The sequence below is a fragment of the Folsomia candida genome, unplaced genomic scaffold (assembly GCF_002217175.1).
Source record: "Folsomia candida strain VU population unplaced genomic scaffold, ASM221717v1 Fcan01_Sc002, whole genome shotgun sequence".
In the NCBI taxonomy this organism is placed as follows: domain Eukaryota; kingdom Metazoa; phylum Arthropoda; class Collembola; order Entomobryomorpha; family Isotomidae; genus Folsomia; species Folsomia candida.
The window spans coordinates 16,752,687-16,780,331 of NW_019091194.1; the positions used below are offsets into that span (position 1 = coordinate 16,752,687).

Consider the following 27,645-nt stretch of genomic DNA (forward strand, 5'->3'; position numbering starts at 1 on the left):
ACATGTAAATTACCCTTAATGTAAAAACTCGCAGATAAGCTCTGTCTCATGATACTGATATTCGTCGTGTTGGGTGAGTCTCATTCTACCAGATATACTATACGTTTGTACCTGTGTGCATATGTGTGCCCTGGTGAAAGTGAGAAGCGATAAACAGTGTGGAATCCACTCATTTTCTTAAACTACTGGGCGAACTGGCTCATGCTGCACTGATATTCTTGAACGATTTCTTTCGTGGCTATGACCCAGTGGTTCGTGAGTCCATTCATTTGTTGGGGGGTTGTTCAGGTGGTAACATTTTAGTCTTGTATTTACATACGTGGCGTGACATGGTGAATTGAAGACGGCTGTTTAAGAAAATAAAATGTGCATACGCCGTTCAACAGCCAAGTCAGCAAACCTTGGGTAAAATCACAGTCATTGACTTGCACTCGTCCTCCAGTCGACAGAGTCGTATTTACAGAGTCGCAAATTGCGACAACAAAACATACTCTCATTAAGCATTACTCATTACGTATGAGAATGCATTTACTAAAATGACCTTCCATGTTTATTTAATCACACACAAAAGGAGTTTTGATTCGAACCAGTCTGTTTCCTGGATTTCTTCACTTCATTCGTGAAAATGTGAAGCCTATTGTGTTTTTGTTAAAAAATTGAAAACATGTTGCTGACGTACAGACCCAGAGCTCCGCAGTTTCAAAATAACTTCTTGTTCAACCACGTAGGAGTTGTACAAATTTGAGTTCTTCGAGAGAGAGAGAGAAAAAAAACGTAATTTCATTTCGTTCTGATCTTTTTATCGAAATTCTGATGAAATCGGAATGGGATGCGGAGTGAGCAAAGAAAGTGCTGCTGGAGTGCTGGGCAACACGGTGACGCAGAATGGAAACTCTCACGGTAAATCTAACGGGAAAGTGGATCCATCTTCGCCAAACGGCAAATCGGCTGCCAACGGTAAGATTCTCTGAATTTCTCGTATTGCTTTTTCACCCTTGGATGCAAAAAGAAGTTGTTATTCCAATCGTTCCACTATTTTTTGTTATACTTTCACTCCCCTTATGTCAGCCCAGACCAATATATTCATTCGTGCAGAGCCAGTAATTATCATACGAAACAGAACAAAAGTTTGTATTATTATTATTTGGTAACGCTTGGGAGTCACTCTATTGATTCCATCTGCTGAATAGGTACGAACACTGACGTTAATTATGTTCATGTCAATATCTGCTTATGCAACTGACATGCATTTGTTCAGTACTTTCACCAAAGCCCTGTGACTGTTTTCAATTGCTCCGAAGAGATGGGATTATGACCAGCTATCTGCAAAGCTGATCAAACAGTAATTACACAGATTCGTTGAGTTTGTTCTGATAATAAAGACGGAGAATACAATGACAATACGCCAAGGGCAGGAATCCTACTGTACTAAATGTACATAAAGTGGGATAACATGCACAAAAACCCATATTATATCGTGTATAATATTGCTTGAGCTATTTTTCAAGATGGTTTTATAACTTTCTTGTCTAAATAGAAATGTGTTATAATCTGAAAAGTTCTTTGAAGTTGAGCCCTTGGAATAAATATTCATTTTTAATGACTGGAGGAAATATATTGACTTTTTTCTCCATCCACATGTACTCAATTCAAGTAAGTTTTTGTTTGTTCCCAGCCAAGTGGAACAGAACCTCAAAAAAGTTGCGGGTCGAGGTTATGGGGAGTAGCACATAGAAAATGGGTTAGCCAAGTAAAGAAGATTGCTCATTGCTTGCTAACTTCTAAACATGGCAGGCAGAAGCATATAGCCATTTACATCCGTTGTTGTGTGCTTTGCTTTCACCAACAACTTCCTCGCGACATTTGCCCCCCTTCCAATCCGTTCCTGTCAATTTGTTTGTTCTGCATGCTCAAAAGTATTTTGTGTCCTTCAAATACATAAATAAGCTTTTAACAAGTATTCATGCTCGCCGGTATGGTTCTTTGAATCACGAGCCTAAAATTTGCTTAAAATGATCCCGTAATAAGTCCTCTGTTTCTACTGGTTTGCATGTGGGTGGACCTTCACGTGGGTGGCGCTATGTTATTCAAAGAAACCAGTAATGCGTCATTCGGGTAAAGTGGTTTGTTGATTTCCACCAAACCAACTACCAACCAAAATTTTGTAGTAATAAAACGATAACAATATTTCCGGGAAATATTTTGGTTTGCCACGAGCTACACAGATCAATATAACATAATCCCCAAGTATTTCAGCTGCTTATGCATTTCGATGCCGCAAACTTCACGTCAAACACCAACAAGGTCGTAAATAAATACGGTATTTCTACCGAGAGATGCACCGACAGATAAATGCTATCAAGATTTTCTTGTCATATTAGCCGAGGAGGAAAACTGACACAAGCTCAGGAATGTCGAACAGGAAGCTTATGAATTTCAAATTTCAAATATATGCCCATCCAACCGGCGAACCGTATGCTGATCGAGAAAGCTCTGCAGCTCCCAGGGAACGGGAAACTTGGGAAGGCAGATGAGAGAGTCTCTTCCCAATGGATGCGTGACATAAAACCGTGGCCAGTGGGAGCAGCATTATCAACGCGTTTGAAACTTGTCATTTTTCTGATACAATATTCTTTCAGTGACAACAGAAACAGAATTGCAAAATTGATGGATGTGATCTTATAATTCAGAAGGTTCATGCTGGTGACAGTAAAATTGCATGCTCACATCACCCCATTTCCTATTACCATTTCTATTATCGTGGTTTTACTGGAGAATCACCTTCAGAATTTCAGATGTGCTATGCAATTTACTACTATGAATTTTTAGCTCGAGTTAATTAATAATTAGGCATATGGCACGATTTTGTCCGTTCATCTACTAATCTCACCCACAATAATTTCTCCAAAATTATCTGATGGAATTGAAATTGTAGTCTGGGTAAGACGAAGGGGCGAATTTAAAGACAAGCGATATGGTCAAGTGCTTGACCGTTTGGGGATAATAGTGCACATTACTGCTGGATATTTGAATATTTTGAATGCTTGCAGAAGGAAATTCGGATAATTTTCCGATTCATTTGTCGCACTTACTAGCTAGGAATAAACTTGGAGCGTAGTGGTACAAGGGCAAAATTATCATTTCGAGATACCCAGCTGGGTTGTCCTACTGTTTTGGAAAATGGTCACAGAAAGCTGAAATTTGCATGGGGCTCGGGTTGAGTCTGAGTAATAAAATAGCAGGGAGCTCAGATTGTCACCCAAATGATTCATGCTGATTTTTGTAAATTGGGTTTTCGATACAAAAAAGAATCGCTATCGCGAAAAATATTGAACAATTGTTATGCAGAAATAAACATTAATAAATAAAGTCTCGGACTTTATGGACACTGCAAGTTTTTTAAGATATCATTAAAACGAACGTGGTGGGGATTTAGCTTTGGTTAAAAATTGCGTCGTACTCCTTACGACCCAGTTCTCACACATTTACATAGCTTCCCGGAACGTGGGTGGTTAGATGAGTTGGAACTAAAACGGCACAACTTTCTCCTTATCTCCTGTTTCATTGTGTGTATCATTGTATATGCATGTTTCAGTCCCATTCTCACTGGTTATACCGACTCTGCTGTAGTTATGCACCTACTTCTTAATACTCACTTTAACATTTCTTCGTAAAGTATTCTTTATGACTATCCTAGTCCTCAGCTACGTTTAACAATTCTGTTTTAGTTTGAATTAATTGCACAGTTTACAGAGGATTAAAAGGCCTTCACATTTTATACGAGAATCATTAATGCAGACTTGTTGAATTAAATGAACCTTCAATTTTTACTGTTTTCTTAAAGTGAAATTTATATTTCAATCTCTGGTAGATATGTAACCATTTACATAATCGTACATATGTGATCAACCCACTCCATTCATCTCAAAGTTAATCCTTATCAACAGCTCGCCTGCAATTATGTATGTACATCTGAAGTTGAGGAAAAGTCGTCGTTAAACTTTTATTGTACATTAGTCGTCTCCCATGCTGAAGGTCAGTCTCGCTAATTACTTTTGTGTCTTCCGAGACTGGGTGGAACATTGTGGGGATGAGTCTGGTGAGGCGATGGGAACGGAGTGATATGAAATTGTGAAGACGAGGAAGAGTGGAAATGTTGAAAGAAAGTGATGTGATATCGATCCAGCAGAACACATTCCAAGTCCACGTCCAAGGGACCTCTGGGAGTCCATAGTGCGCTCCGTGCTGGAGAGAATCATCCTTTTCCTTTCCTTCGCATTCTAAGGCTGGCGACACGATTTTCTCTGCATGCACCAAGTCAACCATCAACTTTTCCCCTGTTAGTTTCTTCCACCAACTTTTACTACATCCTAAAATCCACACCACGACACTACATGCAAGAATATATCTACACTGTTCCTCCGAGCACACCAAACCACTCCAGCCAAACTCAACCCGACTACAAAATCAACAGAAGAGCAAAAGTAGAAAGACGAATTCTTTTTCATTTCTTTAAAATTGATTTTTTCTACTCGAAGCAAGCAAGGAAAGTATTATTTCTCTTCTTCGAAAGAAGAAATGGAAACATTAACTTTGAGCTTAAGAAGTTCAAGTTGATCTGCTTTCTCTCTCAGGCTGACATTCCCAGTGACTGATAAGCACAAAGGGCCTTCAAGTTAGGATGAAAAATGTTGATTCAACATATTTAAAAAAAAATATCGACCAAAATAACTTTCATCTTCATACGTACTCGATCATCTGCATACATGGACGTGTGCAGTTTCCAAAGAATTTTTGCATCATCCACATACATGTACGTACGAAGATAGAAGAATATGTTGAGAATATGCAGAGAGAGAGAGAAAAAGAAAAATATGCCATTCATTAAAAAATTCAAAAGATATGAAACCGTATAAATATCTGATGAATGTCAAGATGTCGATTTTCCTAAAGTGCAAGCAGTATGATTGGAGCTGCAGAGTGGAAGTGGGAATGACACTGATAAAGGAAGTGGCAGTATTTGTAGCAGATCAGAGTTGATACTCACAGGATGAGACGTTAAGAATTTTTTGATCCAAGCCTAACGTTTTTGTATCTCTTGCACCTCTCGCAAGTGCCACATTCCTACTCACATTGTTGTTCGCTCGAGAGAGAGAGAGAGACGGTGGTCGGGACGGAGGAGTTATGCGCCAACTCCCGCAATATCTAATGGCATAGCTCGTTCCCCACTAGATTCGCGAGTGCGAAATACACGGAGAAAGCAAATTGGGATTCAACACACAGGCTGCACAGTAGACCCTCCGAACGCTCCCGTCCCTCCAAGGGCCTTCTATCCACTACATGCCCACCACCAACATGTGCACATAAATCCCTCCAAAAAAGCAGGCAGAAAAAGCTGCCCGTCTTACCCAGGGACTCAATAATAACATCCACATGCAAAAACATCGCATATTGACGACCCCTTCAAAAAATATTTTACACTTACAATATTTTTAAATGAAACAAGGAAAATTTGAGATGGAGAATGACACACATGATTTTGCACCACCATGTAGAAATGCCAGGGAAAGTGCATTCCATTCCCAGCCCAAGCTAAATCTGTACTTGGTCTTGCTTCACACATTGCACACCCGACTCCTCCGTCGCTCGTATTGCATGGACTGCTGAGCTGCCTGCTTTCTCAATACCCAATCCCAAACTTCGTGGCCGACCAACCACCACCACCACTCATTCTGTCTCCATCCTGTGCAGACGCAACATCGTCGTGGTCTCTCCTTCTCTCGCACCGTCTCACACTTTCGAGCCTGCCTTTCTCGAGATTATTACTATTAAATATAATCACAATATCCTCACATTTCAACGACGCGTCACCTCCACTCCTCCAGCCTGTCCAGAACTACGTTACGTAACACTTTGGGGGTATCCGTTCGAACAACAGCTTCAGTTTGTGCAGTCGCTGAAAAAAACAGACGTTCTCATCCATTCTGAAAAGTTGCCGTCTCACTCGCCAGCCTTTGGTCGTGCAAGGGAAAGGCGTTCACTCTCCTGTTTCACAACCATCCGGAAACTGGCCCGGGTACAAAAGTGATACAATCAATCCTTCTCCTGTTGAAGTTGGAGGAACCGTTGGTCGTGGTTACACAACTACACGAACCGACTGAGAAGATAGTCTCACTTTGACATTTGATAGCTCTGTCTGCGGCTCTGTTCTTCTTAATTGGGTGGGAGCTGCATCGTTGAAAGGAGTTGAAGGAGTTGAAGACGCCACTGCAGAGTAGCAGTTGATTGAGGTTTGTACCGTTTCTACTTCTCTGCTCGGCCGCTTTGTCCCCATTCTCATTTTGTCCTAACCAGCAGGATCAAAGTAGTCATTTCAATGAGGTCGTACCATTACCTGAAGGTTGAGCTAAGTATCTGTGCATCCGTCTATTTGATAATAGACTCGAAGCATTGTCAGAGGAACTCCAGCCAGCAGGTAGACGATAACTGTAGACCGTTGTCTGCTAAGCCACAGTCGGTTTAGTGGGTTATCATCTGGACAAGAAACCTGTTTTGTGGATTTTGTCCTGCCTTTTCACCTCGCTCCTCATGTATTTCTTCTCTGCTGTCCCAATATTTATTTTTTCTAGCTCTCTAACTCAACAAAGGGGGGAGAATAATAATGGCGATGACAAACCTTCTCCTCCTCACTTGACGGTCGGAGGGGGGATAATAAGTGGCTGACCATTCTCCATACCATCACTTCGCCAACTTTCTCCCATTAAGCTTATGACAACCCATTCACTCACAAACCGCAAACATTATTGGCATGTCAAAGCACCAACCATGAACCACCGTGGCGTTTTTTGCTTTCATTTCTCCATTTATCATCCTCCTGCAGCTAATTAGTTTTGTTCGACATCGTTTTTGGCATCGTTAGTTGGGGGACGAGGCGGATTCCACTTTAATTGCCACCTTGTGTGACCAACTGCTTCCAACGGTTAACGGACTAATTTACGGTGTTACCAGGGTCCTTTTCTGCATGCTAAGCGCCTCGTTACTGGCTTAAATTAAACTTGGTCCCAACTCCCAATTGATCTTGGCATTATTATTTTCCCTTTGTTTTTATGTCTCCGAACAAGTAAGTAGAGTGATGCTTTCGCCCATACAGAACAAACGCAGTCAGCAGTGCCTAGTGTTGAGCGATGGACAGAACAGAGAGAAACACGCGATGGGTAATTTGCCATTCTCATTGTGTACACACACAATCATGCCCCATTTCATTTCGCATTACACGCGTTCTATTTTTTGTCGCAAATTTGTTCGACTGTGAGAGTGACAGAAGAACAATACAGCAGTACGACATTACAACCACAGGATGACAACCCGACAGATGGTGAAAGATAGCACAGGCATGTAGCACTATTTAATGGACGGCAGGGAGGTCTTAATAACACGTTATCTTCAAAGTTGAAACAAAAACAGTGCCATCAGAAAGTTAACTTTTCACTTGCTCTGTGTACTGCATATTACACCAATTTGCTTGGTTTCTCATTCTCAATTTCCTGAATTCTCGAAACATGTTCTCATCTGTATGGCGGCCACAATCTCCTCCATATCCATTCTCTATTTTTTTGCATCATCAAAAAACACATAACCAGCGTTTTTATTTCTTTTTGCTTCATTCGCAAGAAGGGAACGGGAACTGGGGGGATGGGCACAGCCGAGTAAAACATTGTAAAAGGGATTGGCTGCCCCGTGCCAAAATCAGTCCCATAAACGAGGAGAAAGTAGAGGAAGGAAGTGGTATAGGTCGTCGTCATCGTCTCCTATCTTATTCACAATCTTGGGTTAGCCCGTCGTCTGTATCAGAGTTATGCCGACTTTTATGTGTATGTACCCTTAACTAATACGATCCTCTCAAATTATTACGTTGCATAAGAGTACCCTGTTCCACGTTTTCCTTATATTTCGGTTATTTTTCACAATTTAAAAGTTTTCTGGATCGCATTACGGATGCAACCTTATAACATATCAAGTATTTTCAAGAGGGTTTTTAAAAATGTTTACAACTGCAAAACTACAAACTGAGAGGTGCATTTGTAATCTAAAATATATCTAAAGGGGCTGCTTTAATATTCCTACCATGTCGAAACGGAAGAGCTGAAGGACAAAGAAAGTGCGAGTCCAATGTCTACCGTAAAGTGGTTTGACGGGATTTTTTGTCAGATATGAAGGAAGAAAATCACTCGTTTCTTTACTTTTTGTGGAATTATTCACAAGGTGACAGGCTTCATACAAGTCTGCGCTTCAGTCCTCTTGGTCCGGTGGGTGGGGTAGAAGAGTTTTGTTATGCAACACAATGCAGGAGTTGGTACTTGGAAAGCCTCGACATGGCATTACTGTAGCAATTCAGATGGAAATGGTCACTTGGGTATTTCCGTCACTTGAGAGTCCTGTTTCTCCGTCTTCGGTCTCGTCTTTTCCTTAAGCTCTTGGGTTGGAATCTCAATGCTCTTCTGCTGCTGCTGCTGGATTCGGAATGTGTATCCTTGAATGTGTATCTGCTGCTACGAGACAAATTCTCATTCTTTCTGTACATGCGGAAATGTCACCTCCGGCGATGGGAAACTGGGAATTCGTTAGGAAATGAAAGGACGACACAAATTGGAAGCAGGGCAGGGATAGAATTGTTGAGTTCACTCGTCATCATTCCTGATTGCTTAACACACGTCCACCTGCTTTGCAAATGGAGGGACGAGGGAAACAAAATAAATTTTTCAAAGTGCTTTCCTTCGTAGCAATTTCCGACTCTGAGATAAGATATGACCAGGAAAGAGCATTAAAAGTTTTTGGTTGGAGATCGAAATACATCTCAACTCGTGTAAGTAATCGAGGACTCGGGGAAGACGGGGATCGATCATGTTATTCGCTCCGTGGGATTAAATATCCACTGCCGGCCCTTCCTCCGTTGTTGATCAAAGCCCGATTACCAGCCACAGATCAGAGATTCTACTCGAATTTAAACCAACCCTGGGATTACTCCATTCTTACCCACGCAATGTAACTCTCGACTTGAGCATTTGTAGCAATTGTTAGACGCATATCTTTTATGATACTGCATTTTGAACGGCATAACGGGTTATTTCGGTGGAATAAATCATTGTGCTCTGGATTACCACGGGCAGAAAAGTGCAAATTGGACGCCCATTCAATATCGCTTTTTTCCTCATAGATTACTTTTTATTGCACAGCAGGTGCTGTAGTGTGAAAATTTGAATTTGTAACAAATGTCTGGGCATCAGATATTTATTCTTTTCATCGCACATACAGTACATGCTGCTTCCTCAAACTAACATTACCCAACTAAATGGGATGGGATAGATTCGAGACCCTGGAAGATAGCCATTTAAGGAGCTGGAAGCACCTAAAACGCACATTTCGTCCCTGAGAAACCCCACCTAATGTCTTTTCCGACCTATATTTAAGCTCGTTCAGAAGGATTCCAAAAATTTGCTCCAAATCAAAATGTTCTATTTTCCGTATGTATTTTCCGTATGTATTTTCCGTATGTAAAATCACAGATGTAAAATCTCCTCCACTAACGACTGAATTAAGAATCTATGATATAAGCCATCTTCTCAACGGCCCACGGCATTATGGCCTTTGAAACAAATTTTGGCGTCCTCCTGCCCTGCTGCCAACTGAACTGTGTGCATATCCAACCCCACATGTTTTTCCTTTCATAAATGAAAAAGCACTTTCGCATTGATCAACTGTGTTGAATTCCCTCCTGGTCGTATGCTGTTCTTCCTCGTTGTTTCGGATTTTCAGTGCTGAATCGATCACGTAGAACATATTGCACACGTATTAAAGGATTGGATTCCATTCCATTCAGCAGCGTAAATGCCATTTCCTTGTATGCCCGATTTTAACCAAAGGTGTGGTTGATTTTCCATTACTCCTCCATTTCTGGTCAAGGTGGGCTACTTGATCACGAACGAAACAAGCAATAAGCGTTCCATTACGATTGACCTGAGCATCAAAGTGTGCTGAGCACAGTGAGCCCAGCGATTTTGTGTCCGTTTTGTGGGCAGAATGAAGGCAGGAGTAGTCATTTTGGTCTGATGCAATATATCCTTCAGTCCATCGAGGATTCGTTCTCCTCAACATTGGAGTTGACCCAATACTTTCCTCAAGTTATTTCCTCTGGCCCCAATTGCAACTTCCCGTGGTTCTCTCTCCAGTAGACCAGCACTCCCCTGGACCACGTTGCATGAGACGAAGGTTGGTCAAATTCTATAACCTCGCGTATATACGTGCGATGGGGATGTACAAGAGAAAAGGCGAGGGAAAAGAGAAAGTTCAATCAATGAAAACAAGTGGAGGGTGAGGAAGCATAATCTATATTTTTATGCCCTTTCATCTTCCTTTATTTTCCCTCAGAAGCTAACGAGTTTCTTTCCACTTGGCCAACAGCCACTCGACGCGTGCATTTATATGTGCCCACATGTACAACGTGTATGTATGTATGTGCTTGGCGTATGTGGTGGGGTGGGTTTCGCTTCACGGTTTGATAGCTTTGGAACTCTTGCAGCTCTTATTTCTTTGGATGAAACATAACGCAGATCGAGGAGCTAATGAACCTGTCAAAATTGAATAGATACGGGTATATATCCAGCATTATTACTGCCTGACAGCAGCAGCACATATATTGTGCCTCCAGGACTTGCATCGTTTGTAACTTTCCTCCTCCTCCGACCTGAATCGTGTATATAAATAGATCCAACTTGCGGGTAATAATGGAGAAAGTGAAGAAAGCTAACAACATAGCTGCGTTCTTTCTTTCGAGAGTATACGATGTTGGCCAGGAGGCGTGAATGAAAACGAAGGCAACGAATTCAGCAATTTTAGAAGAATCGATATTGGGATGTAATTAATATATAATTGAATTATTAGCTGAGCTCACATTCGCATTTTGTCTCATTGACAAAACAGGCTGGGAGCAATTTGTCATTTTGCCATCCAAACACTGAGAACTGCAATTTTTATTTATGGGCACTTTCTACATTTCGTTTAATTTCCCGAAATCCTTTGTTTTCGTTCACTTGAGGTTCAGCCTGGTGTTTTGATAGCTCCAAATCAACAAAAATCAGCCCTAGCTTTCCTTCCATTTGTGTGTTAGGACGACTCGGATTGTGTGGAGGAGCAGTGATGAGGTGGTCTCATGGTCTGGTCTGATAACGTGTGAGAGCTTAGTATGGTCCGTGCCTTCGCCCTTCGATAAAGTTCTTGATCATCATTTGAGATTTCTCTCTCATCACGTCTTGAAATGGTGAAAGGTGCAATTTCATTTCCTAACACTGCAATTTCGAAGATAGCGAAAACTCAAACTGCTCAAGCGTCAAAATCTCCTGAATTACAATTTCTTGGAAAACACGAGTTCTACGAGTAATCTGTTCACATAATCTTACACTAGTTTTCTCTTCGCAATGACAATCTAGATAAGCCAGGAGAACGGAATATCTGCTTTTTCCATGCTCATTTATGGGAGTGAGATTTGCCCAATATATTTCACGACGTCCCACAAACGGAGAAATGACACATGGATCTGTTCCTGTTAAATTGTGATTTACAAATATGACGGGCTAAACCCACCACTAATTCAACTCGGTCCATCCCAACCCATGTATCTCGCTGCCACAGCTGCGGTTACAAAGTTCAGCGAGCTAAAACAGTTTCGGGAGATAATATCAAGTAATATTAAGGCACAGTCTCGTTCACTCGAGGGAGCAGAGGAGCAGAGGGGCTCGTTTCCAATATAATAATGGCAACTAAGAGTTAATTAACTAGAATCCAGCTGTAGTAAGTAGTCCAGCTTTCCCAAGCTGATACTAAAAACCTGATAGATCTGTAAGAGGATGTTTGGTCCAGATATCCATCCTGCGAGGAGCCAGCAGGTTTCGCCTCCTATTAATTCTGCTTCATAATTTAACAACTAAAACCTCTCTCTCTTTCTCTTTCTCTTTCCTTGTTTCACTTAAATTTTCTCTCTCACTTTCTCCGAAATTGTATGTTAGGCCTCCTCCTCGATGGTACAGCTCTCCTTTTCCTGTTATGCATCCCTTGCTTTGTCCCTAGTCGTCCAGATGGGTAGGCAATCTTGAAAGTACGCTCGAACCTTTTGTTCTCCATTTATACCTCGCCTTGTCTGGTGCTCCTTGTATCTGTGTGCTCGCAAAGTGAAAGCCTTTGAAGGGGAGAGAATGAGGGAAACTGCTCAAACATTAATATTAAAATGCATTAATATTATGTTGTTCAGAGATATTTTTGAGCTTTATTAAAAATTCATCCCCAGCTTTTGAGCTTTATGTTGCCAGTGTTTTGCCACATAAATGATGGCATCCTTCACTGGTGGACTAACTGGTTCAGCGAGCGGTTGAATGGTTGGTGGAAGGTGCAGGTTGGGATTTATTTCGGCTTTCATCTCCAAACAACGTTTAGAAGAGAAAACGCTTTCCCCATAATGATCATGAAAACAACTTATGGAACCAACAAAAGCAAACACGAGCCTTGATTTAGCTTTTCGCATCAAACTAAGAGCCCTTTTCTCTCTTCCTCCTCTTCGGATGGGCGGTGCATGGTGGTTGGTGTGGCCATGTTTCAAAACTTGGCGTTATTCTCTCGCCGTGTGTACAACCACAATGACGACGACGACGACGACGACGAAAATGAAAGATTGCACAAATTCCTCTTTCACTCATTCTCCAGAGTGCTCGCCTGGCCAATTGGTCGTGATGCGAAATTAGTTTTAAGCGTGTGGCATGCATACATACGAAGGTGTGGCAGCTGCCTGAGTTTGGGCTTTTAGTCTTGAATTCTCACCCACAACAATTTATTACTTTCTCTTCCTGACATGTACATGTAGAGGTATATAACGCATGCAAATTAACTCCAGCTTGGCCAAAGTTAGTTGAATGCATGTGAATGTCATCAGAACAGAATCCAACAGAAGCATAATAGATGGATCTCGACACAAGTACATACAATTCAACTTTGAGATGTTGTTGATGGTGAACAAAGTTAATGTTTTCACACATTACACAAAGCCCACGCGAATAATTGGAAACAACACGTCACTTTTCTGCCGGAAAGGGAAAGAGAAATTTTACTTTTTTTACCTCAATTAATTTTGTTATCGTTCCCCAAACATGATTTGCCTTGACTGTGCAAATTGTCGTGTGGAGAGTGATTTCCTGCGGATTTAAAGTATTTATGGAAATTACAACTCTTTTTATCTTTTTTGGCAGGCGGAGTGAACGGGATCGACCTACAGGATCCAGAGCTTGAAGAAGCAGCTACACGAATCCAGGCGACGTATCGAGGGTACACTACACGAAAGACGATAAAAATGTCGAACCAAGAGGAAGAAGGTAAGCGCAGAATAACTCGTTTTTCTTCCATTTTTACATATATTTATCGAGTGTAACTGCAATTTATGTTCATTACGATACTTGAATAATTGTGCAGAACCGAGTTCTAAATCAACTCATTCAATAAATTTATAAATAAAAAAATTTCGCAAGGAATTTCCATTATCGTCATAAAGGAATTTTACTTAGGATTCCTTGGTACTCTTCGCTTTCCAATATTAACATGATTCGATTTTTTCTGGTGAATGGGGGTTGTTTAAAAGTCAAGTGTTCACCTCCTCATTGCTCTCCTGATAAGCCTGATTACCACATTTAACTTCTTTCAGGCCTGCCAGATCTCAACGATCCAGGTAAATTTGAAAAATCTAAAATGCATGGCAAACCTTTAATTACAGGGCTAAGCAACCGGCGAAGGTGAATTCATGCATGCAGATTCTTTTACGTACATTTGCTCTGTAGTCGTGTATTTAAATATATATTGAACAACGTGTACATTTTCAGCTTCAACAGCACGTAACTGCAGCTGAGTTTTTGTTACGCGAAATTCATGACTGTTACATACAATCGATCCAACTTTGCTTTGATTGTGGACAGTACATACATATTTTCGTAATATTATTGCATGTAGTTTGAAATTTGCATGCCATAATATTCGCAGAAAGTGTTACTCATTTACGTAATGTAATTACCACGACATGTGTTCATGTAATTTTGCATCATACAAATTTGATTTCTCTCAGCACGAAACACGACCAGGAAATGTTTTGCCATAAACCAGACCAGTAAAACTTTCTCTCTTTTCATAATAAGATTGACTCTCGAAATCCTCCAAGGACATTGATTTCTTTAACCATTTTTGCAAAACTCGGGTTGGCGTTGGCGCATTCATATGTTAAAATTGAGCACATGGCAAAGAAAACTTACGTTACTACAATTGCTTGGCTGACCTAATTTATTAAATAAAGTTCACCTGAAGGCCTAACTTCCGAGGTTGGCAGTCAATCACGACTCATCTATTCTCGCACACAAAATAAACTGTTCTTTTTCGACAACCCATACATACAAAATTATACACATGTGTAGTAACTTTTCCTACAAATAAATGCTCACAGCCTGTCGATATACATATGTACAGACTCGTATACATGAGAAACACAACACATTTCGTTGAAATGCCATTCATGATTCACAATCACTCACTCAACCCCACTCAGAAGGCAATTTGACGGGAAAAAAGAAGAAAAACTTGCCAACCAGCGGACGATTTTTATTCCATTTGCATTGCATCAACTATCAACCTGATTCAACATGATGGATGATGGTTGTGTGTGTGGGTTTGTTGGAGAAAGTGGGAGAAAGCGGAGGCAGGACCTCAGGCAGGCAGACCAGCACTTTTCTCCCTGAAAGAAGTAGAACACAATATTTGTGTGCACATGGAAGGGAGTCAGGGCGTGTTTGTGGAGAGGCTGGATAAGTCGTGGTTGGATAAAGTCAAGTCAAAAGTAAGAAGAGATTAAAGCGAGAGAAAGAATTACAGAGGAAGTTGTTTGACTTTGTTACCCTGCTGCTCCATTGCTTCTAAATACGTTACACATCGTTATGCATTCCTGTTACAGCCTGACGAGTTCCACACATCACGTACCTGTTCCCTTCTTGGTACATCCGTGTACAAAGCGCTAAATCATGCAGGAGTAAATGCCCATTATATTTTTTCGCAGTGAAATTGATTAATGTTGTTGAATTTTTAGCCTAGCTTCACGCTGGGTAACTCTATTAGTCCAAGAAATCATTAATTTTCAAACCATCAAGTGTTTGCATGTTTCGTGGCCAAAAATATGCAAACATAACACGACTGCTAACAATAGTTAGGTTTTGGGTAACTTGTTGTTTATGACTGAGCCAGATTAAAGTGATTAATAGGAAATTGCGAAAGTGTTGGTTCAAATGGTTCCTCATGGCTTTCAAATAGTTGGTTTAAACATGAAGGTGTTTGGATTACAACAGGAACATCATTAATCAAGACACATTTTGGTTGAGGTGAAAGTGAGCCCACATTCTTTGGTGCAGACTAGACCTGTCTTAGCTCCAACAATAACTTATCTCCGTCATGCTTCAAAGGCTGAGAAATGCTGTCCAACTTCTCTATTCACTCAAATACTTTTCTAATAATAGGAATGCATCCCTTCCTTCGCTTTATGCATGGATGAAAGGCTACTACAACACACATAAGTTCGAGCAGCAAGGGTTTCCTTAGCTCGTGTTAACAAGTGGCGATGTTTCATCAGCATGGTTATTGATTGCATGGGGGAATGTCACTACTTGGCGTAGATGACATTGGCGTAGATGTAATTAGTACATCACACTTCTAAGTGTCGAACTTATATCGACTGATCAAACTAATTACTAATCAGCCATTGGATTATTTTTTGTACAGAGGTCGGAAATGCTGCTGCATTGATTCAAGCATCATTTAGAGGCCACCAAAACCGTAGGCAGCAAGAAAAGGCGGACAAGGCTAAGGCTAAAGCAGACGCGGAGCTTACGCAACAAATGGAGAAACTAAAAACGAAGGTAAACAAATACATATTTCTTACTAAATATTTCGTTATCGCATTCAAATGAAATTGGAGGGATATACAAACGTCGTGGTTGGGCAACAATATGCCATTTTTCTAAAAACCAGAAAAATATACACGCATATACAATCTTATAGTTGGATACACACAGTTTGTGTCTACTTTGGTCCCAGAACATATTTTATCCTTAGAAGTTTATAGAATTAAGCTGGACGGATGTGTTGGTTTTCCTTGGTCTTCTTTTCCCCTTTACTGTCTACCTCAGTTTGCTGGGCGGAGGTAATCTGTCAAGCGCTGTATTTCTCCAAGAAAATCCTCCTCACAAAGCTCACGAGCAACATACACGAAAGGCAAAGAAGCCGACAACCAATGAAGCAAAAAAAGTTGTTGCCACTTAAACTTTCATTTCATTCGGACCCAGATTTTATTCCTGCCCATCTAACCACCCGTCATCAGAAAAAAACTTACCCAGCGTCACCCACTTTCTCCCCTTCGTCTGCATTGGATAGATACACAACAACCCTCGACCATCCTTCCTTTATGACCTAGTCTTCCAGTTGTACATGGAAAACACGCCTTAAACAAGAGTCGCGGCATGGTTGGGAAAAACCCTAAACTTTTACTCTCAGAAAGAACTCCGAATGAGTTGGTTTTTATGCGGCAGAAAATTAGGGCACGAAAATGTAGTGCGTACCTGGTAATCCGAACTTTATAAAAATGACTCGAGAGATTTCTCGTGACATTTCCAACCAAGATGGAACTTTTCGAGTCTGCAGCATCTCGTCCCTGCGTGAATAGTATAAATTCCGGATGATGACGCAGTTTTGCTGCGAGATCATCTATGAAAAGTGGGGTATCGCATCGCAAGAGCAGAAATAATCGGAGGCACTCAGGCAGACGTCCCATTTCATTTCCGAGATTGTTTCAGACCAGCAGGAGCATTAGAGAAAGCTCAGTTTAACTAGCAAGAGACAATATTCGCTACGCCGTCGTGTTGTTGGCGGACGGAGAGGAACTGAGGAGGATGTGAACAAAGTGGGTGTGTCAAGTTGGCCAGGCTCATTGTTGGCATTATCATCATTATTGCCCAGCATTACATCTCACTTAGTCTTATTACATGGACTGTCTTATGGTCACCTGGGGAGAAGGGCTCCGCAGCGTTTCTTCAGCTCAGGTTGAGCACTGAACAACTTTTTGCACAAGAAATCGAGATACATGCAACTCTCCACCACTTGTGAGCCATATTTCCTCTTGTTCTTCGCATGACACGACGGAAAAAAGTCGAGGACGATGCAGAACGCAGGCGAGACTATTCCCCGATGCCCTTTCGGATGAGGTTGGTCAAACAAAACAAAGAAAAAAACAATGTAATTCTCTCCATAATACTTGCTCGCGGATGCTCTTTTGTGGTATTGAGAATGGTTCTACTGGTGGCCCACATTCGGAGAATAATACGCTTTTCTCCATTAAATTGTCTTCTTATTATTGTCTTTTCCATATAAATTTAATATCGCGAATTGGATCAACATGTCACGGCTATGGACTCGTTCAAATAATTTCGTTGAGCCTCTGCCAAGAATGCTAACCAGCAGAGTTGGGGATGATCGAGCTTGAACGGTCAAATCTACTTAGATTTAAGGAGCCGTCACACAAAGTCCAGTCTACTTTCGTTTGAATGCAGTTGTTTTATACTCGTAATACTAATAACAATAAACGATCTTTGTGAGAAACAAGATTTTCTAAGGAGCATAAATTAATCAACTTTTTGAATGCCAACAGGCAGCCGAGGAGGAGGAAGAACTGCCGGACCTGTCGGATCCAGAATTGAACAAGGCTGCCACAAAAATCCAAGGTACACATACATAGACTTACAGTTCGTTATAAAAATAGTGCACAAACGAATAACAGTAAATGCTAATCTCTTGCATTAATAAATTGTCTTTCAGCTCAGTTTAAGGGGCACATGGTTAGAAAGACATTGACAACCAAGGACGAGCCCTCTTCCAATTGATCCAATACTCCGTAATGTAAACCATGCTCCGAAGCAATTTCCGCAGTTCCACCCAGTCCCACTTCTTAGCCCCCATAATATTACCACCACTCAATTCTGCAATATCCTTCCCGATCTCTCTCTTTCTCTCTATCCATAAGATAAGCACCTTCTTCTAGCACGGATATACTTAGCTGCAATAAATCGTAGGATTATTATAGAAGGAAACAAGATTGACATTACATGATGGGTGACCTTAAGATTGGAGTCCTCGCCATCATTTCGGTAAGCAATTTCACATTTCTTTTATTTATTGTCTCATCATTTATTTTGCCCCTTTTGTAAATGCCTTCTTAGCGCAAAAATATATACTTTTATATATCAAGTAATCTTCATTGTATCATCAAGGAACAGAATAGAACAAGAGCGGAGCCAGATAATAACTCCAATTAATTTTTCACAATAACCTCTTTGATAAAGCATCATTGTTCACATACATATTTATCTCGGATCTACTGCTCCTGACATTTCCTGTCCTTAATGTCACCAACAGACTCAGTGCCGGCCATTTTCAGTGAATTTGTTCAACAGCACCAGAACTTGCTCCTCTTATCATCGAGTCAATATTTATTTGTCTTCTTATTCTGTCCGTGCACAGTTCTAGCCACTTGTCCATTTGGTTAAAACAAGTATTTCCATCTAATTTTCTGCAACATTAAATTCATTCAATGAATCTTGATACAAGTTGTTTATTTAGTTCATTTACGAGAGATACATAAGTACTTACAACTATTACATCTTATAATGCATACGTTCATTTTCTACGGAGGGAATCAAGTCGATACTTATCCAGAGTCCTATCACGAGCCCGAAATGAAATTTAATTATCAGATTTTTTATTTGGTCACGTACCCCATCGTGTAGTAGCAAATAAATGATACACAAAGGTACATGTGTCGCGCTATGTACATTGCTAACTACAATTTTCCCTAACTATTTCACGTATTTGTACTTGAGTAGGAATGAAAAAGTATCGATTAATAAATATGTACCTATGCAAAACAATAACGTCTCAACAAAAAATGGGCAACGACAAAAATATTGCTACTAAAACATTCATAATCATTGCAAATCATTAAAATCATCAATAATCATTAAATCATTGCAACTATATTAAAGCAATCACTTGATCCAACAATTTATTGATGCAGTGCAATTTGTAACTGACTCTGAGTTCCGCATTATTAACGAATCGACACTCATTTCCCCATCCGTCCTGCAAATGGGTACCAATAACGCCAATGAACAGTCCATAAATCGACGGAGTTACAAACAGCGCAATTTTGCGAACGGAGAAAGTTGCGAAAGCCAAATGGTTTTAATTAACGTCCATTCGCATTCCCCACACAATGAACTCAACGTTGGAGAATAAAACAGACGATTTGCGGGTTTCAGTTTATTGACAAATTTCGAGAGAAAACAACTTCCGCAATCTAATTTCTTCCAAAGCAAATCCCATTTTGTGGTTGTAAGTCCTCGTGACTAAAAGTTGTCACATTTACTCGTTCCTTGTATATAAAGTTCAACTGCTGGCTTTTAGCCTTCAAATTTTATCTGTGCAATAAATATTATACGATCAGTAAGAGATGCCCATAAATATGCGTAATGACACCAGCGCTACTAGTCAAATTGTATTTCGATATAAACATGCGCCTATTTAAACGGAACTGGAGAAAGTTCAACCTGATTACGGTACTACTTAGCTATTTACTTATCTACTTCCTATAAAGTCACTGTATGTACACGTGAAATAAGAAGGGAGCATTTCACGAGGGAATTTCCTGGCTTCACTCTCGCTTTCTCCCTGCTTTTGCCCGTCCCACGTAATCTCATTCTCAATTCTAATCCCAATCCAGTTCCAATTCTCATTCATGAGGTGGAATTGAAAAGTGTGCGTATTGGTCCAACTCAGGAATAATTTAGGTTGGATTTTTCCTAGTGCCTGTTTTTCCTAAGCTTTGTTTGGCTGACATCAGCTTCGACATACATACACCAGAACAAATCAAAATCAGAACGAGACGTGAAGGCGAGCACGATAGATTATGTGGCACAAATAATTCAATAACCTTCCACACAGAATTTGACTCACGGAATAAACATCGGAATCGAACTATCATGGGATTCCAAAATGTGTACCTGATGGAAATACAAATTTCCGTCTTTTGCAAAACCACTTTGTCCAGTGTACTTGCATGCATACTTGACTTGTGAGCTGGGTTTCTAGCTTGAATAAGCGTAATATTGAACACCACAGGGAAATGCCAGTTCTGTTTTTAGTAAGATAACCAAAAACTACAATGATCACAAAGTTTAGCATTTTTTCTTTTCTTTATATAGAAAACAATGTAGTTTTGCGCTGCTAAATAATACATAATTGAGCTAATGTTAGAAATTATCTGCTTTAATGTTGGGTTCGTGTTCCTTTGTAGTTTTTGCACCAATCACAATTAACCATCGGACTTGGTCATCGTCACGCAACCGTTATTATACTTGGACTGTCTTTCACCAGACCAGAATTAACTGTAGAAAAGTATCGCCCACGCTCCTCGCTACTGTTGTAAGGCCTTTGTGGTGCTAAAAATACATTATGAAGCTCACGGTGCATACATATTCGTATTTATTACGTAATACTGAAATCAGGGAAGTCCTAATTTCGTGACATTTTGAACAGATGCTACAAAGACGAAGGATTTATCCAATTTACTGAGAAAGAAAGCATGATTTATTGAATTCCTTTTGTGTGGGACGAACGGAAGTTGCTAGATAAGCAAGTTTGCTATTAGAGAGTTGAGGGACACTGAACTAAAAGTTTGTAATCTCATTCGTTATTACTGCGACACGAAGCAATATTATTGATTTTTTTTAATTGGATAAGCATCACACTGCTATTGTTAATTTTTATAGAATGGTCGTACTTATTATTAGTCCCGGCTTTTAGACATGCAGCATTTAGCTCTCTATACGACTCTTCCTGCCAGTTCTTGTGCATATTAATTAATTGCCCAATTTGTTGGATAAATCTCATTTGGAAAATTGAATAAAATGAAACCAGGTTTTTTCAACGCAAATTGGGAAACTCGAGAACCGCAGGCATGAAATTCTATTAAAAAACTTTTACAGTTTACGTACTTAAATTTCGAAGGAAAATTAACCTTGTAGTTTCCAGGAATCTAGGAACTTTCCTAACCAAAGGACAAACTAAGTGGGAGAGGAGAAAGCTTATTTTTGAAGTTCTTTTATGGAAATCTCTTTGCCCACGTACATAATTACGTCAGCTTTCCCTCTGGCTCATTTTTTCACAAATAATAAGCGTATGAAAGTGTTGTGCAGAATATGCTAAACAAGATACCATTCAGAGGAAGGGTTTATTTCTAACAAAATGTAATTTTTGTAAGAAAAGAACTTGCAATACTTCAGATAAATATTTCATGCACATCGTGCTTGTCGTACTTATGTTGTTTTCTTAAGCACAAACTACACAGTCTCACAACAAAGGTTGTGGTGGTTCCAACGAGGACTGTTATTAGCTCGTGCTCGCATTGTATGAGCGAAATTATACATAATTATGTCCTTCCCAAATGTGACCTGCTATGTAATTAATACTACAAGCACACTAAAATAGCTGAGCATATATTGTGGGTGAAAGTACATTGTTTTCCATTCCCCTTGATCCCTCGATTAAAATCCCACAAGTCACGTAGCAGCTGGTTGTTTGCTTACATGCAAATTACGGGTATCCAATCCAATTCAGATACGCAATCGGAGTATGTTCCTTCTCGGAGGCTTCAGTGATTGTTAGTTGAGCTCCGTCTTTATCTCATCTGTCCCCAGTCTTGTTGTGCCATCCATCTCGTTAGAACGGTCGTAGTTAACCTATGGAATAGGCAGAGAGAAAGGGAGAGACGTCTTGTCAGTCGAGGAGGATTGTGCAATGGGACACTGCTCCTTCGTGAAGTTGACTTAGGACTGCAGAGGAATAATTAAGTAAAAGTGGAAGGAATACAGAAGCGTTGGAGTGGTTCCAAGATTTTCGTTGGAGGGACATATCACTCCACACACAGGGAAGCTCAACATGCTCCCATTATCATTCCATAGGCAGATTAGGTTAGTTAGCTCGTGTCGAGTTCCTTGTGGAGAAAGTAAGACATGCAGGAATCAGGTCACAGCCTCAATTCCAACTTGGTGGTGACGTCAGATGAATTCTTTTTCACCAAGGAGCTACACATATCCTGATCCCCTTGGTGCAAAAACCCGACCAGCCAAGAAATGTATTTCCAGGTGAAGCACATTTCAAAATTCTTTAATTATAGCAAAATTTATAAGACTACGAGTTTTAAAAGGGTAATACAGTTTCAGCCAGTCTCTTATGCTCAAACATATTTCTATGAAGTCATAAAATGGTGCAAATCTAGGCCAGTTACATATATACGTACTCTATAAATTAATAAATCTTTCACCCAGCTAGACTGTCAAGACAAAGAACCAAGTTATTCTTGCTTACGAACAAAATCTCTCCCTCCGTCCAACTCATTACAGTTTAATTAAAATTTAAGCATGGCATATGAATGTCAAACGAAAGGTTCTTTACAATAATAATACGATCTTTCTCCAAACCACACATAGATAAATACAGCGTAATAATTATCCCCTTGCCACTGATGGAGGTGCATTGTCTCAAATTATCCCGACTCATGCTGGTGGATTTTAATGAGGACGGATATATTTATCTCAGACGACGTCCGTTCGTTCGTTTAAACTACCAGCAGAGTTTGTCAGGCAGTCTGACGAGCGAATTTCCCAGCTAAGGAAATATGCAGGGAAAATCGTTACAAAACCTCGTTCTGCAGTTGTGCGTCAGCTTTCTCTTCTAGTGACAACATTTTGAGTTCATCTCATCCCGATTCTTCCCACCACCACCACCACCAATTTCCCGTATACTACATTATATGCATTACAGTGTAGTCGGCATAAATTGTGAAATGAAACTCCTCACTGCTGTTTGTTCTGCTCGTTCCTGTGAAAGCACCCGTTTTATTAGCAATTCAATATACGACAGACATAAGCATAAATATCGTACGTATGCGTGGCACAAGTCAGAAAGGGCTGCATTTATTCGAACCGTTTGCTGAGGGTATGAAGCCACGGCCGTAAGAAGGACTTTTCACCACCAGTGAAATGAGGAGCTGTGCTGTGAACCACGTACTTGGCTTCGTATGCAAAAATGATGCAGTTACTAAATCATGCTGAAATTGCTTTGGCACTGAATGTTAACGCTCTTTGTATGCTCAGCAAGATCCCTTCCCTGCTGATTTCAAATAAAATTATGGCAAATGTTGGAAAGGAAGTATTTATGTTAATGCTTTTTTACCATCAAGATTCAAGTTATCCACAGGAGATAAGCTCTTACACGTCTATACTGAGGATATGTAATGGGTGCTTATGTAAATGTTGTACAGCTGCTGGTAATGCAATAGCATTTTTGGAATATTTGTATGATAACGAAACATAAAAGAGAAAGCTGAATTTTGTTTTTTGAATTTCGAAAGTCTGGATTTTTTGAGTCGAAAGTACATAACACTGACAGAAGATGGATGAACTTTGATAATTATTTGAGCTGTCCACGACGCAAATCCACACTACTGTCGGTAGAATAGCAATATTCCATTAGAATGGGATGGACTGAAACCCACCACCTGTCTCAATTCTTCTGGGATAATCTGGTTAAATAAAAGCACAGCCACCATCATCGATCCAATAGTAGTCAAATGTGCGAAAGTCCTCGACATGCAACTTTGGTAAATCGCACCACCATCAACTATCACATTAAATGCTCATCGCATCTCATTTTTCATTCTTTTCTCTCCATTTCTATCCATTCTTGTGCAGTCCTTTATTAAATTAAGCTGAATTTGAGCTCTTCTCACCATTTCTACATACATACATATGCATGCTATTAATAGCTTTCTCTTTCATATGTATCATTCTCTTCTGCGTGGCAGTAGAAACATATTTTTGAAAATGTATCAACATGTACATTCTTTCTCCAAGTTAAGCCCGGAATTTTTACCCGGAGAACTGAACGCCCAGCATAATCTCTAAAAAGAATATTATCAAATTATCAGGATAGCGTGACACACTTTGGTCACATTTCCGCCTTCGTAGAAAAAGATAGTTTCGCACGTACATAAATGGAAGCGTTATATAATTATTATGGGCATGACGCTGAATTGCAGATGAGAGCCTTCGCACAGCCAGACATGAAGACGAGTTTGTGCACTGGGGATAATTTTCAAAAGTTTTGCACTAACATTTAATTAGTTTTCAGCCCAGGTCGCTAGTTTCCTTTTGATAAATCTTATCTCGAATAGAAATTAAAGGGGTTGTTTCCACAAAATATTCCCAGGCTCTGGAGGTGCTCAAGTTTGTTCCGACACGAAAATAGCATTTCATTTTTGAGAATCGCACCGTATCGCGTCTGTAATCAATTAATTCCAATTGTGACTCCACGTAGGAAAAACTAGGGCTATTTTTGCTCCTGGCAAGTCCTTGTTGCAGAGAAAGTAGGTGAAAGTTGGGTTGGGCAGGTGAACGAAGGAAGGGAAGAGAACAGAGTGATTTCTGTTATAATGAAACGGAAGATGCGACGGGACATGGAAAACCCTTTTCCCACACTGATACTCGATATTGGATCCAATTTACAATTTGTGTCTCCCGTCTCTCTCCAACCCACAAAAGCGATCACACGGTGGACAGAATTAGGTCCCGGGTGTCACCTCAAGCTGAAGGTTTCCCTTTACTCAAAATAATAATGGAAAATGCCATCGAAAACTGAAAGTGCTCTTGTGGCGAAAACTCATATGTTTGAACCGACCACACACCGTGCAGGACAGACAACGACAAAAATATACAAATGTGTATCAACTTTCATACGAATAGGGAAACAATGTTCTAAAAATGTGGGGAACTAGACATTACGTGTAACTTATTAAAATCTCCCAATCGTCTCAAGGTTAATGCTCCTATTACGCAGGATGAAATATTCATGTGTCCAATTCAGAAAGGAAAGGTCACGAAACCGATTCCTCTACCCACTTGTACGTATTGAGAAGCGTTGGATTACGCAAGACACTGTAATGCAATATGTAAGCAGTGCCATATGCATATCGCAGACCTTCCACTAAATTGCTGCGTCCACGTTCAAAGTCATGAAATAAACTTCAGGTCGAGATGGCAATGCAGTAAATTCGGTGAGAATGCTGCATTCGAGTGGAACATATGTATGCTTGCCTATTGTTCGTGTGAATTTAGGTGCTGAGTCTATTTCTTCCATTGGCAGGGGCAGACGCGTCTTCTTAACTTATTGAATTCCATGCAGCCATCTTCCTCGACCAGGGCGAGAGAAAGAGGAGATAAAGCAGTGAAAATAGAACCTTGAACCAACACCTCTCTCTGACGAATTCGCATTCTCTTTAAATCTCAGCCACACATCCCGTGAATAACTGATGTCAAACTTGCTATCTGGGCTTAGTTTTCATTTCCCCTGCAAAATCCAGCTTGAATGGAGTTGAACGAGATAGGATAGAAATTGGGGTGAAGTTGGGCAATAAATTCTCTGGATAAATTGGTAAATTGGCGACGCACTTCCAACCGAGCATTCATGATGGTGTGGAAAAGTGGAAAAGCTGTATTGGAGAAAGTAGGAATAGTGGAATTTTGGAATTGAAATATCAACCTCTCCACGCGAAAAGTCAGATCGTAAATGGGTGCCGAGCTGAGTGAGCGTGTCAATTTATGCCATAAATAACGACAGCTACACACATACACATAGGGAAGATGGGAGCCTATGGGATCAAGTAGATACGTATTAGCTGCATGGATGTTGTCCTGAGAAAGCGTGTGGTACAATTGAAAGTAAACCACAGGCCAGGAGATCCTTTCTCCCTTTACGATGCCTTTTACACGAGTTACACAACTTGGGGGCAAGCAGTGGATTCACGAACTAATTTTTAAAAAGTGGTTCCTGAAATCCATAATGCTACACACAAATCTTCCTTTAGCTTTTTATCACCTATCGATTTTTGGTGTCCGGAAGTGCTATTGCCGATTTTTACCAATGACTTATTGTCTTTTGACGGATGTAAGTACGTTTCCTGAGGCGCCACCCTGTTATTTTTTACGCGTCTTTCTTATATGGATTTTCTATTATTATCGATTATTTAATTATGTGATTGTGCGTTAACTTTGAATCTCTAATTTCAGGTTGGTTTCCAACGTCAAGGAGAAAAACAAGTAACAATGCAAATCGGAGCCATCTTTTAGCCGATGTAGTTCTAATAGAACTATTTTATGCGAATTGAACAAAAACAACTGGGACAGACTCCTCATCTTTCTTTGATCACCACTCAAGAGTTTACGCGTTCCTTGTAAACTCACCTTGATAACCAAGTGTATTTCACAAGCTGGGAATGAATTGTGCACACAATTAATATTATTTACCTGTAGATCTAGAAAAGTGAAAAGCCGTGTTACTACATACTGTTGAAGTTATTTAAGCCTCACCATGTACGAAGATACGTCATTTCATGCACCACTATTCTAAATACATAACTAAATTACTTATTACCTTACAAAAATGCCATTGAAATTATCACATATTCAAACAAAACGTTACAAAGATAAACACACTGGGCGAAATATGATGTCATCTCACATGAAGAATAGCGTTATCTGAGGTACGGCACGATTGAGGCTCGGAGATGATTGTTCCCCTGGCTTTGTTGGTTCATAAAAAAATAAGTCGTAACTTGATCCTGAATCTTGCACTGATAAAACTGAGTTTACGAATAACGTTCTCTTGAATTTTTGATTAGCCTCATAATATTTTACACATCCAAGGCTTATGTATTTATATCAATTTGGGTACAGTGACTTACATATGTGAATATGTACGAGTGTGTAATTCTCAAATATCTACAAATTTTATGTGAACATAAATCTATATAAATTCTAACTTTCCTACACTATTATTATTATTAGCCACCTGCAATATTATTGTAAAACTGTGACACCAAATTCAATGTTGATGTTTCTCGTACCTTACACAATATGTTACTCAACTAATTGAAGTTGACCAGTTTGGATTAATTGTCTGTTTAATACATAATTCCCACAATTAAATTGAACGCAATAATGCATCCTTAACTTTTATATTTAACCTGTGCAAGTACCATTGAATGCTATAATTGTTATTATTACTTATAACTTTGGAATCACTTAAATAATAGCACAACCAACCATGCACCGCAATATAAATGACAACAGCATGCATGCATACCAAAAGAGTTGCAAATGTATTCACAGAGTAAAATTAAGGTAAAAAATGAGATATTACAAAACTATACTATTCCTTGGTAGACTGCAATAGTGTAACTTTTTCGGGCATTGTAAAGCCTATAAATAAGTACATACACAAATTGAAGAAGAAATGTGTGGGGGAAGTATTGCAAGTATTGAAATCCAGCCCATCAATGTATCTGAAGTATTGATGTACGTACGTATTGAAGCATTATTGAAGAATTTAATAAAGACTCCCAATTAATTACAGCCA

The 27,645-nt window shown here is 39.9% G+C and overlaps 1 protein-coding gene across 2 annotated transcripts; it reads left to right on the forward strand.

Moving 5' to 3' along the window:
- Nucleotides 1-54: 54 nt before the first annotated feature.
- Nucleotides 55-27,645, forward strand: LOC110843654. 2 transcript variants are annotated; one of them, XM_035847795.1, is made up of 7 exons: nucleotides 69-957; nucleotides 13,290-13,412; nucleotides 13,739-13,762; nucleotides 15,847-15,983; nucleotides 17,768-17,840; nucleotides 17,935-18,263; nucleotides 26,298-27,645. In XM_035847795.1, the coding sequence occupies exons 1-6, from the start codon at nucleotides 825-827 to the stop codon at nucleotides 17,997-17,999; spliced, it is 555 nt and encodes a 184-aa protein (XP_035703688.1). In that variant the 5' UTR covers nucleotides 69-824; the 3' UTR covers nucleotides 18,000-18,263; nucleotides 26,298-27,645. The 2 variants fall into 2 exon arrangements, with proteins under 2 accessions (XP_035703689.1, XP_035703688.1); XM_035847796.1 differs by lacking the exon at nucleotides 13,739-13,762 and having other exon boundaries at nucleotides 55-957.